A 23856-nucleotide genomic window follows, 5' to 3' on the forward strand; every position below is an offset into this window, starting at 1 on the left:
ACCTTTTATCCCCGTAAGATCCAACCCTGAAAGAAAATCACCTTGATATTTACTCATCCTCAAAAACGAAAACTCCCATCATATATCATACGCCAACTACCTCACTCTTCCTTTTAAATCAAAGAAATTACACTTGTCATGTCAATCATTATTTTCCCTCGAGGCTTTCTGCGATGTGATGAGGAAATCCACTAGGAACTCCGTAACTTCATACTTCTGACCTGAAATGGATATGATGCATTAAAAAATTCAGGAACTCTGCTCTGCGACAGGCTTCAAAGTTGAATCTGTAACTTGAGCTGGAGGAGTTTTCCAGATTTCAATCATGTTGTGAAATGCGAAACGAGGCTTTTGGTAGACATAACTTTTTAATTCGTATAACTGTGGCGTTTTTGCGATTGGTAACAAACTTGGTCTGAATGGAAAAGATTGGAAAAAGTTTGAATTTATGATGCCTTTTGAAGTTGATACTCAGAAATGATGTATAACACACAAATGCAATTTTTGCGCCATGAGTTGTCAATGGCTGATAGTCGTGGGTGGTGAAATATTAAATGATAAATAACTTCGAACTTAGCACCAACAATTTCAAATAAACTAGAAGTTCCTATAACATTAATTAGTGCTTAGTTTCTGCTTTTGCCACCATTAGAAGAACATCATACATTTTCAAAATATTGGTGATCATTAACTTTGGTGCTGACATCAACATTTTCAAATTTCTTAGTGGCGTTAAACAGGCCCCAATTTCTTTTTTATTTTTGAGTAACAACAACCATAGAAATATAGCATATAGATGGTAAAAGGTATTTGGATCATTTTCTATTATTTATGAGTCATTCAAAATCAAGCTTTCAAAAAAAGGCTCAGAAAAAAAATTGGGTCATAGCTTCATAATTCAAAATCCTGCCGAGAAAATCAGCCTGCCACTGGATTCTATGTGTAGAAGTGCCTGTAAAATGTTTCAATTTCAGAGCCCTATCATCAGTATTAGCGGAGATATAAATATTTTTCGATATTGCCATTTTCAAATTTTCGATTATAACTCGAAAACAGAAGAAGCTGTCCAAAAATTGAATAATACTCTTGATATTTTCTCAGAAAAAGAGAACGAGAATGGGCAATCAGATCTCCTCTGATTCAAAAGTTGTAGTGCTAAAACATCGAAATTGGCCCACCATGTACAGTATTATCATCATAACCATTGTATCATTTCTATTGGAAAACCCTTCATAATCCAGCGTAAACTTCTCATAGAATATGCAAATGCAAAAACCACCATTAAATGTCGTTGTCATAAATGCTAGAGTTAATCAAACATAATTTTATCTTGGAGGGTCATATATACCTACATACGCATTACGGTCATAATCAATTGCTGTATATAGCCAATTTCAAAGCTATCTAATCTGAATAATAAATCTTAATTTTTGGTACGCGTTTCGTGAGCAAAGTAGACATCATCAGAGATGATGGAGTTGAATTATTCCGAAATGACCTATGCAAATGTTGATCGTAAGTGATGAGATAAGGTAATCACAGAGCAGAATATTTAAAAATATGGATATTTCATACATATTGTATTCTAATGCGTTTTTAGCATAGAATAATAAATATAGATATAGAGAGTATACGCAATTTTTACATGCCCCCAACATGGTTAGATTACGTTATCGGATTATGATATATTTTCAAATCCACAATTTTACTATATATTATCTTCCCACAGGGAAGAGAACCCAGGGAAGACCACCGAAACGTTGGAAAGAATGCTGGACGTCTACGTCGGAAGAGGCGGATTAATTATTAACAGGCAGACGCCTACCTATATGAACTACCAGCTCATATAAGCAAGAAGAAGAAGAAGAATTGAATATATTTATTTGAGTGATTCACGATTGAATATGCAAATTTGAATATTTGAAATCCGATATTTTTTCTAATTGTAGAATTTATATCTATCTACCTCCTGAAATCCAAGGTTTGGCAACTTTTGCTCTCCTAGTGTCATCGGTTGTTTCGCATCGTTTGGCGCGCTTGAAGTTTGTTTTCTGAATTTCTGATCTATTTAAACATATACCCATATAGAGTTCTGTGATCTTTTAGGTTAGAATTATCGTGTGAATGAACGAATGCTCATAAGTATAAGACTTGAAGTAAGTCGTTTTTTTCGATATTCTGCTTGGATTTTTTATGGTTTTGACCGCATGACCGACGTAATTGAGCTTTTGAGTTTGGATATGATAACAAATTCGCGCAAAGTCAATCCTATATCATCATCAAACCAATATAAAGTTCAAGAAGAGTATTGAAAAAAAAAACCATATACCCTTGACCACAGGTCCCATCACATTGAGATTTTGCGTGAAAAATGCACTGACGTAGAAGCCGCAGCTTTCGAGCTCCCGTTTATTCATGCGCCAATTGATTCCTTTGAGATCGCAAAACTGTATTAGGAATTGGCGCATGAATGAAAAACACTCGAAAACTGCTTTCTTCATTTTTCAATTATTGTATTCAGTAAAACTCACTGCGGTTTCAACACAAAGGAGGAAGTAATTTTTAAAAATTGCTTTGTATTATTCGTCCTATTGTTGAGCTCGAAACAAATAATAAATTTGTCTCATTCTTTACAGATTCAGGAAGAAGAAAGATTTCCTCTCTATTCTCTAATATTGGGCGCGAAATATATCTGAGTCGCATTGATATATCGAATGAATCAACCAATTTTCCTCTGCCGAAATAACATCAACGGGAAGAGATCTCTGCTGCTGACGGAGCCAATAGAAGGCGAACAAAGAAGGAAATCATATCACAGTCTCCACCAATGATGGGCTGTTACATATTACTGCCTTTTAGGTAGTGCGAATGTATCTCCTCCACTCGGATCATTTTCTTTCGGGAGTTGTGGTAACTGTAGATTGAAATACCTGGCAAGCAAATTACAATCTTTGATGTTTTAATGGATCCATCTACATCGAGGGGTAGCCTGACTGGATCGAGAATGTCAACGGCGCTGTTATGAATTTATTATATTATCTGCTTTTTCCCGCTTCATGAATTCGTATCGATAGGAAAATAGCTTTTCTCCCGGATAATATAATCACTCACGAATTTCGCCATGAGAATATATTGAGTTTTATAGAAGATATCCAGATTAATCAGTTCATTTAAATAATTTTTTTGTTGCTATTTAGTGCTTGCAATGAATAATTGAGGGAATTCAAAAGCTTTCGATCTATCATTCATGGTCCAATAACTTTCTATAGGTATACAGGGTGGGCCACGGTCTATATGGTACCCTGGACTTTTAAGGAGAAGGCAACGATTTCAATGAAAATTTGTTTTTTTTGGCTAGGAACCACTGCTCTATCGATCTGAAATATTTTCAGCGCTGCGGTATTGCTGTTCACATCGAAAAGTGAAACGACTCCAATATGTAAAAGAAGTTGAAATTTCTTGTAAGAATTACTCATATACCGTGTATTATTTGCGTGTAATAAAAAAAGTCCCTAATCATACAGGGTTCTTTGAAATCACAAGCTTCAACGTGATATGATAAAATGATAAAAAATGCAGTTTTTCAAATGCAATGAGATGGTCACAATTGGTCACCTCTTGTGGTTTAACACCTTCAGATCTTTTATTTTGGGCAACGTGAAAGATAAAGTCTATTCCAACCACAACCGATTCAAGACCTTAAAATATAGAATTCGTGAAGTTATCGAAGACATACAGCTGAAAATGTTGCTGCAACCGTAGCCGTGGCTTACAATGTACGAAACATCCATTGATTTCTATTAAAAGTTAAAATACACTTGTTTTTTATAATATCAAAATGAAACCTCTTATTGCAAAACACTGCATATTCAACTTTTATGTCGATCCAATTAAGAGTTTTGAAATTTACAGAAAAATAAAGTTTCGAACGTCCGTATACACGAAAAACCTGGCCAAATTTTGATCATATACGTAATCAACTGAAGTATTCGAGCTCGGAATCAACCTTGAAATTATCAAATTTCTAGATCCATCTGTTCGAGAGGCTGGTACTACCGGCTGATCAGGCAGATCTGAATTTAAAGACAGATTCGTTATCAGTGAGTGAAACCGAATCGTATGTGACCATTCTCGGCTCAAAATTCGAAAATTGCAGTCATTGTGAAGGAAAGATAGAGCAATCGGTTCTGAAAATGAGTGCTCAAAAGTGTTACTTATTTGATGATATCATTAGTTCCAATGTTACTGTTATATATTTGAAAATCTACTAATCTTCTATTTTCATATTTCTTATACTTTCACAACGGGTTCCATAGAATTCTAATGGGTGTTTTTTTTCGAGGTATATAACTTTAAGTTGGCATTACTGTTCAAAATGGTGACTGATTTTACAGCTGTCAAGTGATTTATTCTCTGTTTGATTTGGCAATTAATTATGAATAGACTCACGCCTGAAGAACGCTTACAAATAGTACAATTTCATTTCGCAAATAATAACTTATATCCAAAATTCAAGTTTTAACCTCAAAATTCGTATTTCATTGGCCATTTTCTTGGACTATAATGGTTCTGTGCGGAATACGTATCGCGCAATACGTCCATTTTATTTTGTTTAGCGATGTAGCGCACTTCTGGTTGAATGGCTACGTCGACAAACAAAACTGTCCTCAAGTGTATGTTGAAACACCGTTACATCCAGAAAAACTGACTGTTTGGTGCGCTGTATGGGCAGGTGGAATCATTGGTCCGTACTTCTTCAAAAACGATGATGGCCAGAACGTTACAGTTAATGGTGATCTGTATAGAGCCATGATTACTAACTTTTTCATTCCTGAATTGAACAACCATGATGTCCAGGAGCTGTGGTTCCAACAAGACGGCGCAACATGTCACACAGTTGGTGCCACAATCGATTTATTGAAAGACACATTTCGTGATCTCCTAATTTCACGTTTTGGACCTGTGAATTGGCCTCCAAGATCTTGTGATTTAACACCGCTAGACTACTTTCTGTGCGCCTATGTAAAGTCATTGATCTATGTGGATAAGCCACAAACCCTTGACCATTTGGAAGACAACATTCGCTGTGTTATTGCTGATATACGGCCACAAATGTTGGAAAAAGTCATCGAAAATTGGACGTCCGGATTGGACTACATCCGAGCCAGCCGTGGCGGTCATATGCCAGAAATCATATTTAAAATGTAATTCCACAATATTATCTTGCGGATAAATAAAATTCATGTCAATCGAATAATCCATCGTTGTTTTATTGCAATTTAAAGTTCTGTAGCTCTAAAAAAACACCCTTCAATTGACCGATAAAGTCTTCGATTTAAATCAGTGGAAGTGTCAAAAATGAACTGAAATTGAACACACAAATGATTTCATTGAGCAAATCACCAGGATAAAAATTTCATGAAATCCACCATATGGCATTCATTCATGTCTCTCGATCAAATGTACAGGTGGAAACAAGTCTGTGACATGAATTTCCTATGGTATAAATAATTCGGAAGAATGATTCTACCTGATATTTACCTACTGAATTATCAATGCCTTGCTGGAATTGGAAGCTGGCTTTGAATCCCCGACCTGGTTGATCAGAATTCGCCACAAACTCCAAGAAGAGCTCTGGACCAGTGGAAAGTACCTCCATTTCTGTGCCCTCGTTGCAGAGGATAGTTATCGCTGGATCCGCTGAGGTTTTTCCATCGTACACTCTAATGATGTCGGCCCTATTCAGGCAGCTGAAAGCACATCAAAGATTAATGACTCTGGTGACATCCTGGAAATTTCGGTCGGTTCTTGTCTGGGTCATAGCAAACAAGGTTGGATTGATTGAATCTAGGGGATTGATTTATACTTTTTTGAGTAGAAATTCATTCCTGCCATTTTATTTCAATTGAGGAGAATTATAACACTTCTTTTTCGGAATCAGAAACGACGTATTGTATAAATAGTGGGAAAAATTGAGGTGCAGAATCGGTTTTGAGAATGAAAAAATGGAAAAGCGCTAATGTAAAGTCAGGAGCTCTTGAGCGCTTGTTGATTCATGCGCTAATTACATATTTGAAGAGCGCATATGAGAAATTAAGAATATATGTTTTGGAAATTAGATGAATATTCTCCCCTATTTCAACTGCAATATATTTTATAGAAAATCTTTGTTTGTTACACTTTTCTTTATGCAGAATGAGACAAAATAGGAAAAATGGGAAAAAATCTAAATTTATCGATTATTTATTTTTGATTAATTATAGTTATTTCACAACTGAATCCAAATTCAACAGTCCGTATTACCACCTTTTCTTTCAATCAACTCAATCAAATGCCCAATACGCCTAGGCATCCCACGAATCAAGTCATTAATGTAGGATCCAGTTACTTATTGTTTCTTATTGCTTGGAGACCTATTAGTTTCTTTGAGTGTCGAGGGCATGACAGTTTCAATTGATTTACAGGGAACGAATTGTTATTGTACATAATGTAAAAAGGATGTGTTATTCTTCGAGGTGTCGAAGATATGTCAAGAGTTGTAAATCTTGAAGATATTTATTGGGGGGTTGATAAGGTTCGAAGACAACACGGTCGTGCCAGATGGTTACATCTGTTTATCAGGTTCTAGTCCTTCTAGAATATTCGATTGCCAGGAATCCGCGAAGATCTCTGTGGGCGGTACGGCAAAAGCTCTTATTGGACTAAGAGATGGTACTTTCCCCTAAGGGTGTGGCCAAAACGAAAAGAAGGGAGGTCTATATTCGAGAGGGGGTAGTTCCAATCGGCAGAGAGCACAGTAAAGATTAAACCGAAGACGGGTACAGACGGTACAGTTTTAACTTTAGTCTAAGACGGGAGACAGAACAAGTTCGGTCGGTCAACTTAAGACGTACGATGTAAAGACGGTTCGCGGACTAGATTAAGAAGAGTCGTGAACAAATCAAAGACGAAACGACCGAAAACTTGAAGTACGGCGAAGACGTGATAAACGAAGACGTTTCGAGTAATTAAACTAGAGTTAAAGACGAAATTCAGTACCGTAGTGAGAAACTTGTAATTAAGACGTAATTAAGATCTTCTCAATACTGAGTTTGTACTGTATAATTGTGGCTTTGTGAATAGATGTAGATAATTCAAAAGAATTGAATTATTACAAATCCAACAAAGTCACGGAGAAAAAGACGAAAGGCCAGGTAATCGAATCATACCTCTAGACGATCGATTAACCAAGCCTACATTAATAAAATTTTCAGGCATATCGTTCCATGCTTCTTGATGGGCTAAATTCAATTCCCGAAAAGTTGAAGGTGGGTTTTGGAGATTGGATATTGCTCTCATACGTGCTCAATTGGATTCATGTTTGGTGTATTTGTTGGCCAGTTCAGGCTCTGGATATTGTTTTTTTGAAGAATGTTTTGAACCCTTAGTGTGTGGTGTGGTGGGGCATTATCATCCTGATTAATGAAATTATCCCCAAATTCGTTTCGCAGAGAAACAATGATTGGTTCAATGATATTTTCTACGTGAATGACACCAGACATTGTTCGTTCAACGATAATGTACGGCGACCGAACATTATACCCCCAGCACATTATTGATACGCCATGAACGAGCACAACTTCTCGGGCGAAATTGAGTCGCTCTAGTCAGCCTGGACCTCTCCAAACCCTTTTTTGTCTACTATCACTTTGTAAACCAAATTGTGACTCGCCCGAAAAGAGTATGTGATGAAATCCATTCTTGGTGGTGTTAAGCCTATTGCCGACGGGAAGCTCTATGTCCAGGTGATAGCCGTGGTACTTTTAAAGGTCTTCTTGCCCTCAAATTTAAGGAATGCGACCGTCTCCTTATGGTACTGGCTGAGACTATCCATCTATAGGACCTCAAAAAATGACCTCGAAGGGCTGTTACAGATACCGTTCGATTCCTTCGAGTGAAATTTGCAATATAATGGTCTTCCCTTGCAGATGTTATTCTGGTTCGACCAGGCACCGGTCTCTGGGCAACGCTACCGGTTTCCAGGAAAAGGGCCACTTTGCGCCTAACTGAAGTCCGTGGAATGTTTAAACGTTGCGCAATCTGATGGTTCGACAAAGCATCTTGATGTAGGGCTACTATTCTTGCCCAGTCAAACTGGGAAATTAGATGTCCCGGCATTTACCACGGAATATTCTTAATATTCGTGATACATCTTATTCGCTGAAAACTGATTAACATTGAATATACCTGTATTCTCCCGAACAAGAAACATTTTTTACTGGTATATTGTTTTCATATAAGTCATAAGATAGTGAAATTTCCACACACAAAAAATTGTCATGGTACATTCTACAAATTGAGAGTTGATAGGGGGGTCAAAAATTTTGACAATGTGTGTATATTCAAAATCTCATTTCGATCGTAACTGTTGCCAAGACAATAGGTATAGGGCCTAATACAAAATGAAGAAAACACACTGGATATATGAATTATATTTATTCAGCTATCGATTTCGGCTAAAACTTAAACCATCATCAGGCTGTCCTGAAATGACACTCATGTTTAAAAGGAAAGATATATATATACAAAACAAAATCTTACTGTCATTAAACACAGCAAGAAGCTACAAAACACAAAAAGTATAACAAACATACAAGGATTCCTATTCAATAAATCTAAGTTTTTCCTAGTCAAAGATGTGAAGTGTATTAAATCAGGTTATATATTCTTTATCTGACGTACGTATAAATAACATAGGCATGTGTCAAGTCTGAAACGTATAGAAACATACACAAACATAAAAATAACATTCTTCTTTTTCTGTTGTCGTTTTAAATGAATGTTTTGAAAATATTGTACAATGGAAACTCTTTTATATCATTTATAAGGTTAGTGTCATCTTTTCTTTTCAGAATCTCCAATTGCTCCATAAGGGTTAATCGATAATAGTTCCTTTCATGGTGAAGAATACTGAGATTCTGAATTGAAGTTTTATGGTTATTATTTTTAAGGTGGTTTCCTAATGCTGATGGAGGTTTATTCTTCATGTGTTCGGAGAATCTTATATTAGCAGCACGTGTAGTCATACCAATATAATAAGCCTGACAATCCTCACAATCAATCCTATAGACTCCACTTTTTTGTTCTGTTTTTATTTTTGGTTTGTTGTTAATAAGGATATTTTCCAGATTATTATCTCTTTTATTAGTAACGTAGTAATTATACTTCTGTAGGATTGAGTTGATATTATAATTAAATCTTTGACAGAAAGGGATGGAGATATAATTGAGAGTTATGCTGTGATGAGGGAAGATCTTTTTATCAATCAATTCTTTTTTCTTTTTTTGTTCTATTATGTTATCAATATAATATTTTGGATATTTATTATTTAGGCCAATTTCGTAAATAGTTCCAAGTTCTTTCTTATAATTTTCAACTGATAAAGGTATAGTATTAAGTCTATGTATCAGAAAGTTAAATGCTGCCTTTTTTATATGTGGAGGATGATGAGAGTCATAAGGAATAATAACGTCAGTGCTTGTAGGTTTTCTGTAAATATCAAACTCGAAGTTGTAAGTTTCATCTAGTTTGAGTTGAATTCTCAAGTCCAAGAAATTAATGGTGTTGTCAATGGCTTTTTCTAAGGTGAATTTTACATTAAACTGACTATTCAAAATTTCTAAGAATGAATCTAGGTCTTTTTCGCTGCCGGACCAAATACAGAATTCCTTATGACTCTCATCATCCTCCACATATAAAAAAGGCAGCATTTAACTTTCTGATACATAGACTTAATACTATACCTTTATCAGTTGAAAATTATAAGAAAGAACTTGGAACTATTTACGAAATTGGCCTAAATAATAAATATCCAAAATATTATATTGATAACATAATAGAACAAAAAAAAAAAAAAAAGAAAAAAGAATTGATTGATAAAAAGATCTTCCCTCATCACAGCATAACTCTCAATTATATCTCCATCCCTTTCTGTCAAAGATTTAATTATAATATCAACTCAATCCTACAGAAGTATAATTACTACGTTACTAATAAAAGAGATAATAATCTGGAAAATATCCTTATTAACAACAAACCAAAAATAAAAACAGAACAAAAAAGTGGAGTCTATAGGATTGATTGTGAGGATTGTCAGGCTTATTATATTGGTATGACTACACGTGCTGCTAATATAAGATTCTCCGAACACATGAAGAATAAACCTCCATCAGCATTAGGAAACCACCTTAAAAATAATAACCATAAAACTTCAATTCAGAATCTCAGTATTCTTCACCATGAAAGGAACTATTATCGATTAACCCTTATGGAGCAATTGGAGATTCTGAAAAGAAAAGATGACACTAACCTTATAAATGATATAAAAGAGTTTCCATTGTACAATATTTTCAAAACATTCATTTAAAACGACAACAGAAAAAGAAGAATGTTATTTTTATGTTTGTGTATGTTTCTATACGTTTCAGACTTGACACATGCCTATGTTATTTATACGTACGTCAGATAAAGAATATATAACCTGATTTAATACACTTCACATCTTTGACTAGGAAAAACTTAGATTTATTGAATAGGAATCCTTGTATGTTTGTTATACTTTTTGTGTTTTGTAGCTTCTTGCTGTGTTTAATGACAGTAAGATTTTGTTTTGTATATATATATCTTTCCTTTTAAACATGAGTGTCATTTCAGGACAGCCTGATGATGGTTTAAGTTTTAGCCGAAATCGATAGCTGAATAAATATAATTCATATATCCAGTGTGTTTTCTTCATTTTGTATTAGATTATATGTACACGCTGATGGAGAAATACATCAATTTCATAATAGGTATAGGGATTTTTTTTCAATATTCTTCTTGAATTGAATTCAAGAATACAAACGAAAATAAGAGACTTCCTGGATAATTTTGAGTGAAAAAGTCAGATTTTTGTTCGAACTGTTTAACCTTGTATCTTGGAAACGAATCTTGTCAGGAAATATTGAGCAATTTATTATATTAAGAAACTTTTTTCATGAAAAGAATTGTTCTATCCGACGCTAAAGTTATTGAACTAAAATCTGGACATCCCTGTATAATTGAATTTTTGAAGTGAACGACCGTAATACATTTATGATTATTCAAAGAAATCATTCGACTTTTATAGTTCACCATTATTCTTATTTCTTTCATCCTGACCTAGATGCACTTCACGGCATTTACAAGATTTCGTTACTCATGACACATGAATTGAATTGAAGTTTCTTTTGGCGATGGAAAGAACTGATATTCTGAAAGAGACGAAACGAATGAGCGAGGAAGATTATTAACCTTTTCATACTTTTCCCAGCTTCGAACTGAAATGGCGAATATGGAGCACTCCATTATATAATTCGATGAATTTCAGCATCCATTCAGCCCGTGGAACGTGCACTGGTGAGAATGAATAGCATCAGATAAAAACACCTGAGAGAATCAGTGATTTTTCTCCCATTTGCTTTCAGTCTATCACAATATTATTTTCAATGATGATGAGATCCCGTATGAAGCCATTCACGCTTTTTGGGTCAACTCTAACGATATACCTATTGAATTCAGCTGGAAATGAAATGTTCACGGTTTGAACAAGTTGATCAAATTGCGATCAAAAGGAGCGGAAAATAGAATTCCTTGATTCTACATTTTTTTTGCTCTTGTTTCTCGAACAGAAAGTAGACACTAATGGACAAAAATAAGGTTATTGCAAATCTTATCTCATATCTTCATATCTATACAATTCTGAGGTCTATAAAGGAGCTTGAGGCGCATGAATGAACGAGAGTTCGAAAGCTCCCCATGCCAAGTCTGAGTTTTTCACAAAATTTTTCTTTTCTTTTTTTGAATATTAGACTGTATATTGGGATATTGAGAAATAGTCTGAATGTGTGATTATGAAAACTATATTTTTGTATTTTTCACCACAATACCAGTGGATTTGAAAAATTGAATTGTCAAAATATATCTTAAAAGAGATTTCTGTTGAAAATAATCGAATCGAGTTCAATAATTTAATAAGAATACGAGTTCCAGGGTTCTCGATTTGAAATTGATATCCATAAAACTATTTCGCAAAAAGAAGAATTATGAAAGTAATTTATGTATTTTGATCCATTGGAATTGGTTATAAAGTGTAATTTATCTTTTGAAGAATATGGAAATTATGCCAAAAACATCATTTGTTGTCGTTATATGGAAAAAATGATATGAGATACATTTTCTCTTGTTGAACATGTTTTGGTTTTTGAATAATATTGCTTGTAGCTGCGTTGTTTACGTGTGTGTTTGATTTCATATTCTAGAAATCCATCCAGAAAGCTTTTTGAGCAAAATGTTATTATATGACCACATTTGAAATTCGGAAGACATTCGTGAAGACATTATAGAAATAAACGCACTGGTAAAATTAAGGGAACGGATATATTCCCAACGAAGTTTGTAGTTGTTCTCTTGAATCCTTTGGCCGGATTCAGCAATTATTTCTTCGAATTGTAGCTCGATTCTTCAGGGATATAACTATTAGGAGGAGAAGGAAATGTTCAGGGAACATGAGGCAACATCTGTGTGTTCGTAAGAATTTTCCGTTCTCCGTTTCTATTCTTCCAAATGACATGTTTAGTTCACTTTTTATTTTATTTATTGTAATATTGCCTACTTCATTGTATACAATGGCAAATTATCAGTCGCGTACAGGCTCACGTCTGTGCGATTATTGTTTATTACTGAATTTTTTTCAAAATAAACTATATTATTATTATATCAGCCTGTCAACGATTCAAACCACAGGGTGTTCTGAATAAAACCTTACATTACATTTTTTGACCTCTGTGTACCGGTTGGTTCAAAAGTCTGGAAACGGTGAATTTATTTCGCGCACAGGTGAAAAATCGGAATTTTGATAATTTTTGGACCTTATACAGCGTTTTTTGTTCATAGTAAATGAATCAGGCCACAATTCAAAATAATAATTGCTGAAATCGGTCGAAGGGTTCAAGAGAAAATGAACTACAAACTTTGTTGACATTTTGTCCGTTCTCCGCCGACGTGTTTGGATGAAATAATAATGATAGATATCAATATTATTTAATTTGGACGATTGAAAAGTGAATATTTTCTCATAAATATTTCGCAAGAATTTTGAGATGACTGATAAAAAACAACTATGAAAAGCAAAACATAGTTTATTCAGAAAACGTTCCATAGTCCATTTGGGTAAGGAAATAATCAACAATCAATTTCCAATATCTGAAGATCAAGATATAAGAATACGAAACAATTCACTATGATTCTTTCAAATCTAAGGACCTTGAATTGTCATACTTAGTTTCATTGGAGTTGAACATCGATCTGCAAAAGCTATAACCTGTTTTTAGGGGATCTCCGAATGTCTTTAAGCGACCGAGAGAAAGCAAATATATCTATTTTTATCCGGTCACAATTGATTTCGCGATCCGTTTAAAAAGGCCCTTCTCATTACAGCCATCAAAAGGTGGAGCATTTCATTTGATGTTTATAACGGACAAAAGCTTTTGAGGGTTCTACCACTATCACCAACTCATTCGCTTCAAGGCAGATGGAAAATCCATCTTCAATGGCTTGCGTGATATTTGAAATTTACAGTTTTGGCTGTAGGGTGTTGAGAAAAAAAGCGCTTTGAATTTTGCACAAAAGTTTATTATTTCCTTAGAGCGAATAATTTCAATACATTGAAAAAACTTGAAAATGAATATCAACTCATGGTTCGTAATAATTCACTGCTATTGGAATAACTGAAATGAAACAAAACTTGTAGGTGTACAACTTTGCTTCCGCCCTTTTGCAATAGATGGCTGTAGCGGTAGAGTAGAAATATATAGATCGTAGATGTCATACAATTAGCTTAGCTATTCGTAAACATAACGCCATCGAAATATTAGTCGATTTGTGTCTGCATCATAAAGTTATTCCCGATTAAACATGTCAGCTTACGAATCAAATTCTCGTCATTTGCTGGAGGTTTTAATTTTCTGCTTTAATATGAAGAAATCTGAGATCGAATCGTATTGAATGCTCTCAAATATCTATGGTGAGGCCGCTAATAGTGGGAGAACGTGCCGAGAGTGGATTCAAGCGTCAAGAACGGTGATTTTGACGCCACAGACTAGCATGGCGGTGGAAGAGAGAATATGCAGATACTTGATCAAGATTCATGTCAAACACAACAATAATTAGCAGGATCATTGGGAAGGACGCAACAAGCCATTTAAAAACGCCTGAAAGTCATGGAAATGATTCAGAAACAAGGAAATTGGGTGCCGTACGAGTTGAAGCCGCGAAATGTTGAACGACGTTTGTTTGCATGTGACCAGTTGCTTGCAAGGCAAAGACGGCAGAGATTTCTGCATCGCATTGTGACTGGAGACGAAAAATTGGTTCATTGCGATAATCCCAAGCGCAGAATATCATGGGAATATCCCGGCCATGCTTCCACTTCGACAGTCGAACCCAATATTCACGTTTCCAAAGTCACGCTCCGTATTTGGTGGGGCCAGCTTGGCGTAGTATATTATTAGTTATTAAAACCGACTGAAACAATCACAGGCGATGGTTATCGAACGCAATTGATGCGTTTGAGCATTGAAAGACAAACGGCAGTAATACAACAAGAGACACGATGAAGTGATTTTACAGTATGACAATACCCGACCCCATGTTACGAAAGTGGTCAAGATAAACTTGGAAATGTTGAAATGGGAAGTCCTACCCCACCCGCCGTATTCCCCAGACGTTTCTTCATCGGTCTATCTCTTGTTTCGATCAATGGCACACGGCCTGGCTGACCAGCAGTCTTATGAAGAAGTAAAGAATTGGATCGATTCGTGGATCGCTTCAAAAGTTGACTAGGTTTTTCAACGCGGGTTTCGTAGGCTGCCCGAAAGATGGGAGAAAGTAGTGGCCAGCAATGGACAATACTTTGATTTATAAATGTGAAACCAGTTTTTTACAATGAAGCCTCGGATTACTGAAAAAAAAACAACAGGAATGTACAATTTCTACAAATTCGGGAAAATAAAGTTTTGTTTCATTTATTTACCAATGAAATTTCTTCAAGTGAGGAGCAAGGTCGGAAATTCATCAAACATCTGATGAAAAAACTGCTTTGCGATGTAGAATATTGTATAATGGAATATAATGTGCATTAATATCAGCAGTAAAACAACGTGATAAAACTTCATCATCAAAAATTCCTAAAAACCAACGGAAGTGAAATTAAAAAGTTAAGTTTGATTTACTAAGCAAAGAATACGTTGGTAACATCGTGAATTGATGGTAATAGTTGGTCAAGCAAATATCTCAAGATAGATGAACGTTTTAAGCAGTTACAATAAGTTTTTGGTTGGTACTGAAATTTCACTAGATGTGACGTTATTTGATACATTAAGTGAAAAGCCATAACACGTCATAAAACAAAACTTTTCCGAATGAATTCAGATTTAATATTTGAATGACACCATTAGGGGACGTTAAAGTCCAAAGGACTTCTACATCCGACAAAAAGTCGACCTTAAAAGTGAGGCAGTGCACTGAAAAATATTGAAAGCAATATAAGCAATGAGAAGTGTACTTTATATTCTGTAGACGTCTCTAGCTCCGAATATTCAACATATAAAAAAACATCCAGAAGTGCGTGCGAACCTACAGCGGACTCCTTGTGCCATCAAGATCGATGTAAAAGGGCCTCGACAAGATATTCAAATCTTCTCCGGTGTACTCAACATAAAAAGTCCTCATGCGTGAGGATAAATAGGGGTGAAGCGTTTCACATATTGGATGTAAGACGGTTTTCCGGTAAAATTTCCTTTTCTCGGTTTATTGAAAAGATTCTCCATCCTCGGTGAGAGTTCGTAGTTTTGATTATGAGGGCTTTGAATTCGACATGAAATAATAATAATAAATGTATTTGTGGCCATCGACCTGAGTCCTTCAGCCAATAATAAGTTTGATTACATTATGAAATTACAAAAAAAAGAGTTATATAATATAAACTTAAGTAACATTCAAGGCGTTCAGTTCTTGCCATAGTGTGCATGTGGGAAATTTTCTTTGTGGATGTGGGGGCGGATCACATTGCACCATATCAAGTTCATTTTTCAAGTCTTGTAGTCTCTTCATGAATTTCTTATTTAGTTTTTCCATACGTTGTTTGATCGGTTGTACTTTGGTTAATTCATATAAGAGATCATTAGGAGGGTTGTGTAGTCGGTTCCTGGGATGTCTCAACCTGGTGACTGTTCTCAGAGATGATGTTTCAGCTACTTGTAGTATTTTCAACACTGATTCTTTACAATTTGCAAACAAGGGATGTGCATATTCAATCATTGGCCGGCATATGGTTTTATATATTGTGGAAGCAGTGACATGAAATATTAATAATGATTCAATGATGAGTTTTAGGGTTATACTACCTATCTCACTAAGTCTCTTAACTGGAAATTAATTTTGATTCTGAGCGATTCTGCGCTTACTGATTTTTTTCACAAAAAAATTTATAGTTTTTGTTTTATATTATTTTGAAAAGTGAGAGTTCTTTCAATCGTATCTCAATTATTTCAATGATGAATTTAAAAATTTTTTCATTAGATGGAATTACCAATTTTTTCTCCATCAAGTGAAATTTTCATTTGTTGTTGTTAACTTTTTTAAAAATCTATGAGATTTTTTCGTCATCCGAATGTAAATTTCCAAAAACTTTGAAATAATTTAGGATTGAAAAACTCTTCAATTTCCAATGTGACATATAATAAACCTATAAATTTCTTCAGGAGAAAAGTCAGTGAGTTATTCTAAACTATGATACGAAGGTTTCTCCCAAAAATTGCAAGGATCGATTATGCAATTTTCGATCAGAATCAAAATGAATGTATGGTGAATGTATATGAATAGTGGAAAAGGTAGTGTACACCCTTTAGGCATTCTGCATAAAAATCGGTTGGTGAAGGGAATGAAAATTATACGTAGTATTTATTTCAAACGGAAAGAAAGGCTTTTCTACACATCTACTGTAGAATGTGTAGCTCTTCCTATTGGGAAAGCTAATGTATACCCTTAAAACATTCATGAAAATCAAGTGGTAAGGGGAATAAAAACTATACGCAAGATTTCAAACGGTAATAAAGACTTTTCTACACGACTACATATTATAGAATATAGCTCTTCCCAATTTCAAATGTGATCACAATATATTATGATAGTATTCTTTAACTTGATACTTAAAAATAATTCTGCAATATCTGGTTTCCTATGCATTTAATTTCATCACATGTTATGGAATGAATATAACGCATCATTTTGATAGCATATAGAATATAAGAATAAAATGAAAATAAGCCAATAAAAATGGATACATCAAGTAACTCAGAAATCAAGATAAATGAAAATATACTCATTTTGTGGGCTGAAAAGGAGCAAAAAGACATATTCTCTTTTGAAAACATGTTTCCGCCATATTTTCATGATTTATCAATCAAATGGAAATACATCCTCAGAAAAACATTTCACGAAAAATTCTCCTAAAATTGACATTGATCACCCAAGCAAAATTTTTATCCATATCTAAAATATACTAAGCGACAAAGAAACTGCAACATCCAGCAGGAGCTGTTCAAATATTCAATGTTTTTTGGTAAAACATAGATATTATAGCGAGTTTGGCAGCTCTGAGACATGAAGAATAGGTAGCTCGGGATAGTAACCCTCAAGAAAAAATATACCATCTTATTGCATCAATGTCGAGACGTGTTGGCCAGTGTATGGATAATCGCGGTGGACAAACTAATTATTAACAAATTTATTGAAAAAAATTGTGTACCCTTCGTTCTTTTCTTCAAATTTCATTTACTCCTATGTTTTACAAAAAAAAATAATTAAAATTTAAACAGCTCCTTCTGGGTGTTGCAGTTTCTTTGTCAGTTAGTATATATATCCAATTTCATGTTTCCAAAGGGCGAATTAGAGTTTTAATTGAAATACTTCCGATTGTTCTTCCATTGTTTCATAGATTACGAGAAATTCTGTATTTTGGGCATTCACTAAGAAACTCGTGAACCCTAAATGATTTATTTTCTATCAAACACCGTGTGAAGTCAATGATTCCCTATTTCAAGCTGACAACACCATAAAGCTGTTTAGTAGGCGGAAGATGAAAATAAAGAGAAGCCATTGTTTTGGGCGGCATTGTTGATAACTTGACTCTTGTTTATTCTGCTTTGTGCAAATATTGAAGGTAAATCTAATTTCCAGCCAGAAAGGGAAGAACAGTGAACGTATTTTATTCTTAGCGTATTTTCAACTACCTGCGTACACTTAATCAAATAAAATCCGAAGGATCCGATAATTTTCCATACACTGAGGGGTATTTATGAGGTACCCTGCCAATTTTATGAGCACCCCACTTGGGGTTAGGTTGGCTCAAGAGCCGGTACTAGGCAACGAAAGTGATTAATGTTATAAAGGATAAGTCTAAGGAGATACCTTAAGAAAGTCATTAAGTATATAATGGGACATAATAAAAGAGCGTTTTGCATTTTCGAGACCTTAAAACAAGGAGGACATTGAATTCCTCGAAGGCTGAAGAGATAAAAATAATATTGCGAAGAGGGTTCACGTAGGTAAATACTTATATTTCGGAAGGAGCACATCATTATTTATTCAACACGTTTTTCTCAGTCTTGTGTCACGCCCGCAGTGGCGTAATATGTAAGGCACGAAATATCTGTTAGGATTGGTAATTGGAGAATTTGAAATTTTGTTATAGAGGTGCATTAATCATTATCGTTCTAAAATGGAACAATTTCAATAGATCTGAAATGATTTACTTCGAATTATAGTGTGTTTATCGTTCATTTGAAATATACTGCAATATAGGTGAGCGATAAAAATTAATCATGCCACCAAAACAAAAATCGAATATTTGGCAGGATTAGGCTGGGGTTGGATACAAAATATCTGTGTTCGAATTTACGTTGAACCAATTATGCATATGTATGAAATAAATTATCAAAATCTTCGTAACATCAGAAAAGTATTGAGACATATCAAATTTTACTCAAATACGATTGCAGTGGACAAAATTCTCAACGAAATCAGATGATTGTAAAAGATGGAAAATAATATCTTCTTGATAACAAGTTGCTTTTTATTGCAAACTGCAGACATTAAAATATATCAATGTACAGGGTGCCCAAATTCGATTCTCACTGAAAGCATCTAGAGGCTTAACGAGAAAAATCTTTAAAGACTCCCTGATCACGATCTCTTTTTTGGAATAAGATATCAGAAAGTTGATCATAGATAGTTTGATTTGTTCCCGATTTACAAGGCATTTCTGATTACCATGGTATCTGGTGGAGATACTCTTAAACGTTTTTTACAGTAATTTTCATGGTTCATATGATACTCATAGCACATCATAGAGGATATTGAGTTTTTTGTCATCATTTTTTCAATGGGACACCATATATATAAATATTTTCTATATACTTCAAGATTTATCAATGTTGTGTCTATTGTATAATTGTAATAAAGTCATATATAGGGTGTCCCATTCAAGAAACACTATCTCTGCTCTTCATCTCTGAAGCGATAATTAATTTTCATGATCTGTTATGAGAATCAAATAAATCATGAAAATTACTGAAAAAATTGTTTTTCAATGTTTCAGAAACGCTCTGTATCTCGAGAACGAATCAAGATATCTATGGTGAGCTTTCTTATTATTATTGAAAGTGGTGTTAGTATTAGGGTAACTAAACACTCATGATTCAAAACCTTCAGAGAAATCTTTATTCGAATACACACTTCAAAACACCACACAAAAGAAAGTCTTTGAACACTTCAGGTGAGAGTCAAGAGGTTGATTGATACAGGCTCAACAGAAAATAATTCCTTGTTAGCCGAAAATGGTTTTCCGCCCCTTAGTTCTTTGAGTAATCGAGCCCAAAATAATTTTAGTGCCTACGAAAAGTTTTGTCGTAATAGGATTCGAATAAGCTTAAAAGATCCGGCGATTTCGGAAACCTTCGAGGGCGCTTTCTTCCATTCTTTACATTATCTCGGATAGCTTCATTGTTGGCGATAAAATAATTGCTAATAATAGCCTCATTCGTTCGTGGGGTCTGTAACCCGAGATTATTCTCCTTTATTCGATGAGGAGGAAGGTTGATTACACTAAAGGAATAAAAACTTTTCCCTTTTATTTACACAATCTAACATTTTTGATGATTATTGGAATAATACAAGGGAAATTTTCTGATTAATGTAGCTCATAAATTCTTAAGATGATAAGAAAATTGAGAATTACGTTTTGGCAAGGCGTTCGCAGCCAATTTCGAAGGTGCGCCCTCTCTCTGAGGAATTGTGGTGTTTCACCAAGGAATCACTGATGGAATCATCAGTTTGGCACTCAGGGGGGCCTGCCAATTCACCTTCCATATTCATAGTGAAGCATGGTGACTTAGACGAAGAACGGTCGGGTTTATATCTTAAGTGTTTTTGATATTCCGAGAGATGCGTAGCCCACGACACCATCTCTCGAGCAAGAGCAAAAAGAAATTTGATAATATTAAAAATAACATTCTAAATCAAATCAAAGGACTGTTTCTACCTGTTTTTATATCGGTAGGAACTATCCCATGTTGAAATCAAAATGATACAAAATGACGAAGGCGCTAACTTATATTTGATACAGAATGATGATGGAAAGAATCGACGAATAATGAATTATTCACTATGGCGAAGGTCAATTTGAAGAGTCAATGACAGTTGAATTGAAAGATCAAGAGAAAAATGCAATCTGTAGCTTGATATTTTCAGAAAAGCAATTTGAAATCAAAACGATACAAAATGGCGAAGGCGCGAGCTTATATTTGATACAGAATGATGATGGAAATAATAAGCGAATAATAAATTATTAACTATGGCGAACGTCTAGGTTATTATCTGGCTCTGCCAACGATTCAGAGTATTTCAGCTTGATGGTGATTACCAAATATTTAGTGTTTTCAATGTGATGATGACTTTGATAATATAGTCGATATTCCTGTAATTAATGCCTAAAATACATATTCCCGCATTCCTTGCAATAGTATAAAGTTTAAATTTTTTTTTTTTTGTCAAAGTGGAATCTCGAATGTTACGAGTTGAGTAAAATTTGAGATGGAGTTTGTATAAATGCGAAATAAACCTACTACATAACAACTAACGTGGGTATCCGTGCTTTTATGTTATCGATAGATCAATATTAAAGTACAATGTGTCTCAAAAGAAAGTTCATAAATAAAAAAGCGAATAAAAAAGTGAATCGTTGGTCGATTCACTATTTGGAAATCAATTTCTCAAAAGTAATGTCGTTCAAATATCTTCTTTACAGTTCACGACACTCATTCAACTCTTAAATTCCTAGTGACGGCTTCCATTTCATGGAAATATTTTGTTTTAACTGGGCCAGGGAAGTGGGTTTACTAACGTAAAATCAAGGATTTACATCACAGGTAAAAGTAGGGGAATCAAATCATGACGCAGATAAATGTCATATCTCTTGAAGATTAATTTTACAAGAAAAATTCACGTTTCCGAATCAAGAGGTCGGGATCATCACGAACAGACTCATTCACCTGTTCCACGTTCTCTTCTGTTATCAGTAACATTGCTCGCCAGGGTTTGGTTTATCTAGTGTTAAACCAATCTCTTCAAACTTTTTCATCCATTTCCGAATGGAAGGAATTCTTGGCGCGTCCCTAAAATGACGATAACCTCGAATATTGGAGACAATTTTTCGCGCTATAGCCTAAGAATCAACATTTTGTGAGCTCCGTGTACGCACAACGTGTGATCCGTTCCCGAGAAATGCTCCATTGTACCTAAATTTCCAAGAGCCAGGAGACCAATTAACATATCCTCCATTTGCCCTCCGAGTAAACGTAGTAAGCTCCTCAAATAAAGACTTTTTGAGACACTTTGTTCGAATATTATTTTCATGTCAGTTCGTTCAAACAGATCGATAACCATGGTTATCGCAGATAATATTTCTGACATATTTATTCTTCAAGTAAATATGAACCCTAGAGGAAGTATCTTATTTTCTCGAATATACTCAGATTAGATCGAAAAACCCAGTGACAAGGTGATGTTATAGTGGAGCATTTGGCAACTGGCCAGTAGTTTTATTCTTCGGTTATGCACGTCATTTTACACGTACCATTTACTCGCATCCTCTTATCGAACCCACTAAATCGCCATTCTGTCTTTATTGTTCTCACATACGTACGGAAAGTTTGGGAAAAACTTCAGGTTGCATCGGCTGTTTTCGGAGAAACGCATAAACTTTCCCAGTGCGCCCGAGGAACACTATCTACGTTCTTGGAATGTTTATTTTCCCCTATCGGAAATGGAAATGAAGACGTTTTGGTTTCTCCAATTCTTCTCGGTTGTTTATTTTCGCGTGGATAGAGAATTTTGTCTACGAAAAATTATGGAGATGTTTCCAGATATATGGAACATTACCAATCCTCTAATCCATTATTGGGTATTATTCCAATTCCAATTTGGCTCCAGAGGGAGAATTTGATATGCCGAATAGCGGACAAGGGTTGTCCATGGATCCGGAATTATCGAAATTACCGCATAATTTTTTATGAGATCGTATTAGGTTTTTTCACTTATTTTTGCAGAATTTCGATCGATAATCAAACTGGGTATGGGTGATAAACCGCGTATGGTGCCGCGTATGTGAATTCTTTTGGATTCGAGCTCCCACAAAATAATTTATATTTCTAGATACGTTTAAATTTTGAAGAGGAAAAAGGGAGATATTGTAATGGCTGTAAATAAAGCCTTAAATAACATCATTGTTTAACCAATAAAATATAGAGGAAAATGTTCCAGCGTCTATAATCAAAACACTACCGTATCTAGCAAACGATAACAACTTGAGTTTACAAAGCATCACAATAAATCTATCGAGAGGAATATTGATCGGATTAAGACGGGTTTATACCACGTGGTTTTCTCGTGATCTGCCAAAGTACCTACTCCTCTCACCTCAGCGTTTTTGAGATCCCACCACTTTTCATTTTGAGTGAAACAATCTCAAATGTTCCTTTGATTTACCATCCTTTTCTTCAACCAGATATAAGAATTTAAAATATGTTTTCACCTCTTTATTTTTAATTTTATGAAAACTGCATTTTCAGCAAATTTTTTGTATAATATTTTCATGTGAAATATCATAAAAAAAAATAATAGTTTGCATATATATTTTTCGTCCATAAAAAATTCATCTTATTCTATTTTTCATTTCAAAAAAATCATACCTAAGGACTTTCCGCAATGAAGAACTCTTTAAAATGAATAATAATAAAGTGAAAACCTCATATAAATGGATGGTCTTAAGCACCAAATGAAGCATACTAATTTTTGAACAAATCGCTGAAACGGTATAGCCCACTCATATTAGAAAAAATGTTATCTAGGAACTTGTTACCACAAGGAGAAACGAACAGAATAGGGAATTTTCATAAATCCAAAAATGTCCATCAACCTGACCTATCAAGATGTTGAGAGGTAGCTGAACGGAAGGGAAAAGCCATATTCATTGAGTTGAATAATTATTACGTTCAAAGGGAAATTTAGAGCGAGAAAAGGTTACTTTAGCGAACTGGTATTGTAATAAGAGAAGATCTAACCCGTTTAAGAGTTGAGATTTTACGTATTGCTGGGGAAAATCGAGAAAAATTCACCTACAAAAAGATAATAAAAAATGTATTATTAGATCTGAAGATGATTTCAAGTTCATATTATGGCATT

The 23856-nt window shown here is 34.7% G+C and overlaps 1 protein-coding gene across 1 annotated transcript in view; it reads right to left on the reverse strand.

Moving 5' to 3' along the window:
* Positions 1-23856, reverse strand: part of LOC123675511 (suppressor of lurcher protein 1) — a 230051-nt gene that overhangs the window by 73512 nt on the left and 132683 nt on the right. The window contains exon 7 of the mRNA XM_045610872.1: positions 5542-5750. Coding sequence (XP_045466828.1) covers positions 5542-5750 — 209 coding nt within the window. The remainder of the gene's footprint in view (positions 1-5541; positions 5751-23856) is intronic.

Source organism: Harmonia axyridis, chromosome 3 (genome assembly GCF_914767665.1).
Source record: "Harmonia axyridis chromosome 3, icHarAxyr1.1, whole genome shotgun sequence".
NCBI classification, from domain to species: Eukaryota; Metazoa; Arthropoda; class Insecta; order Coleoptera; family Coccinellidae; genus Harmonia; species Harmonia axyridis.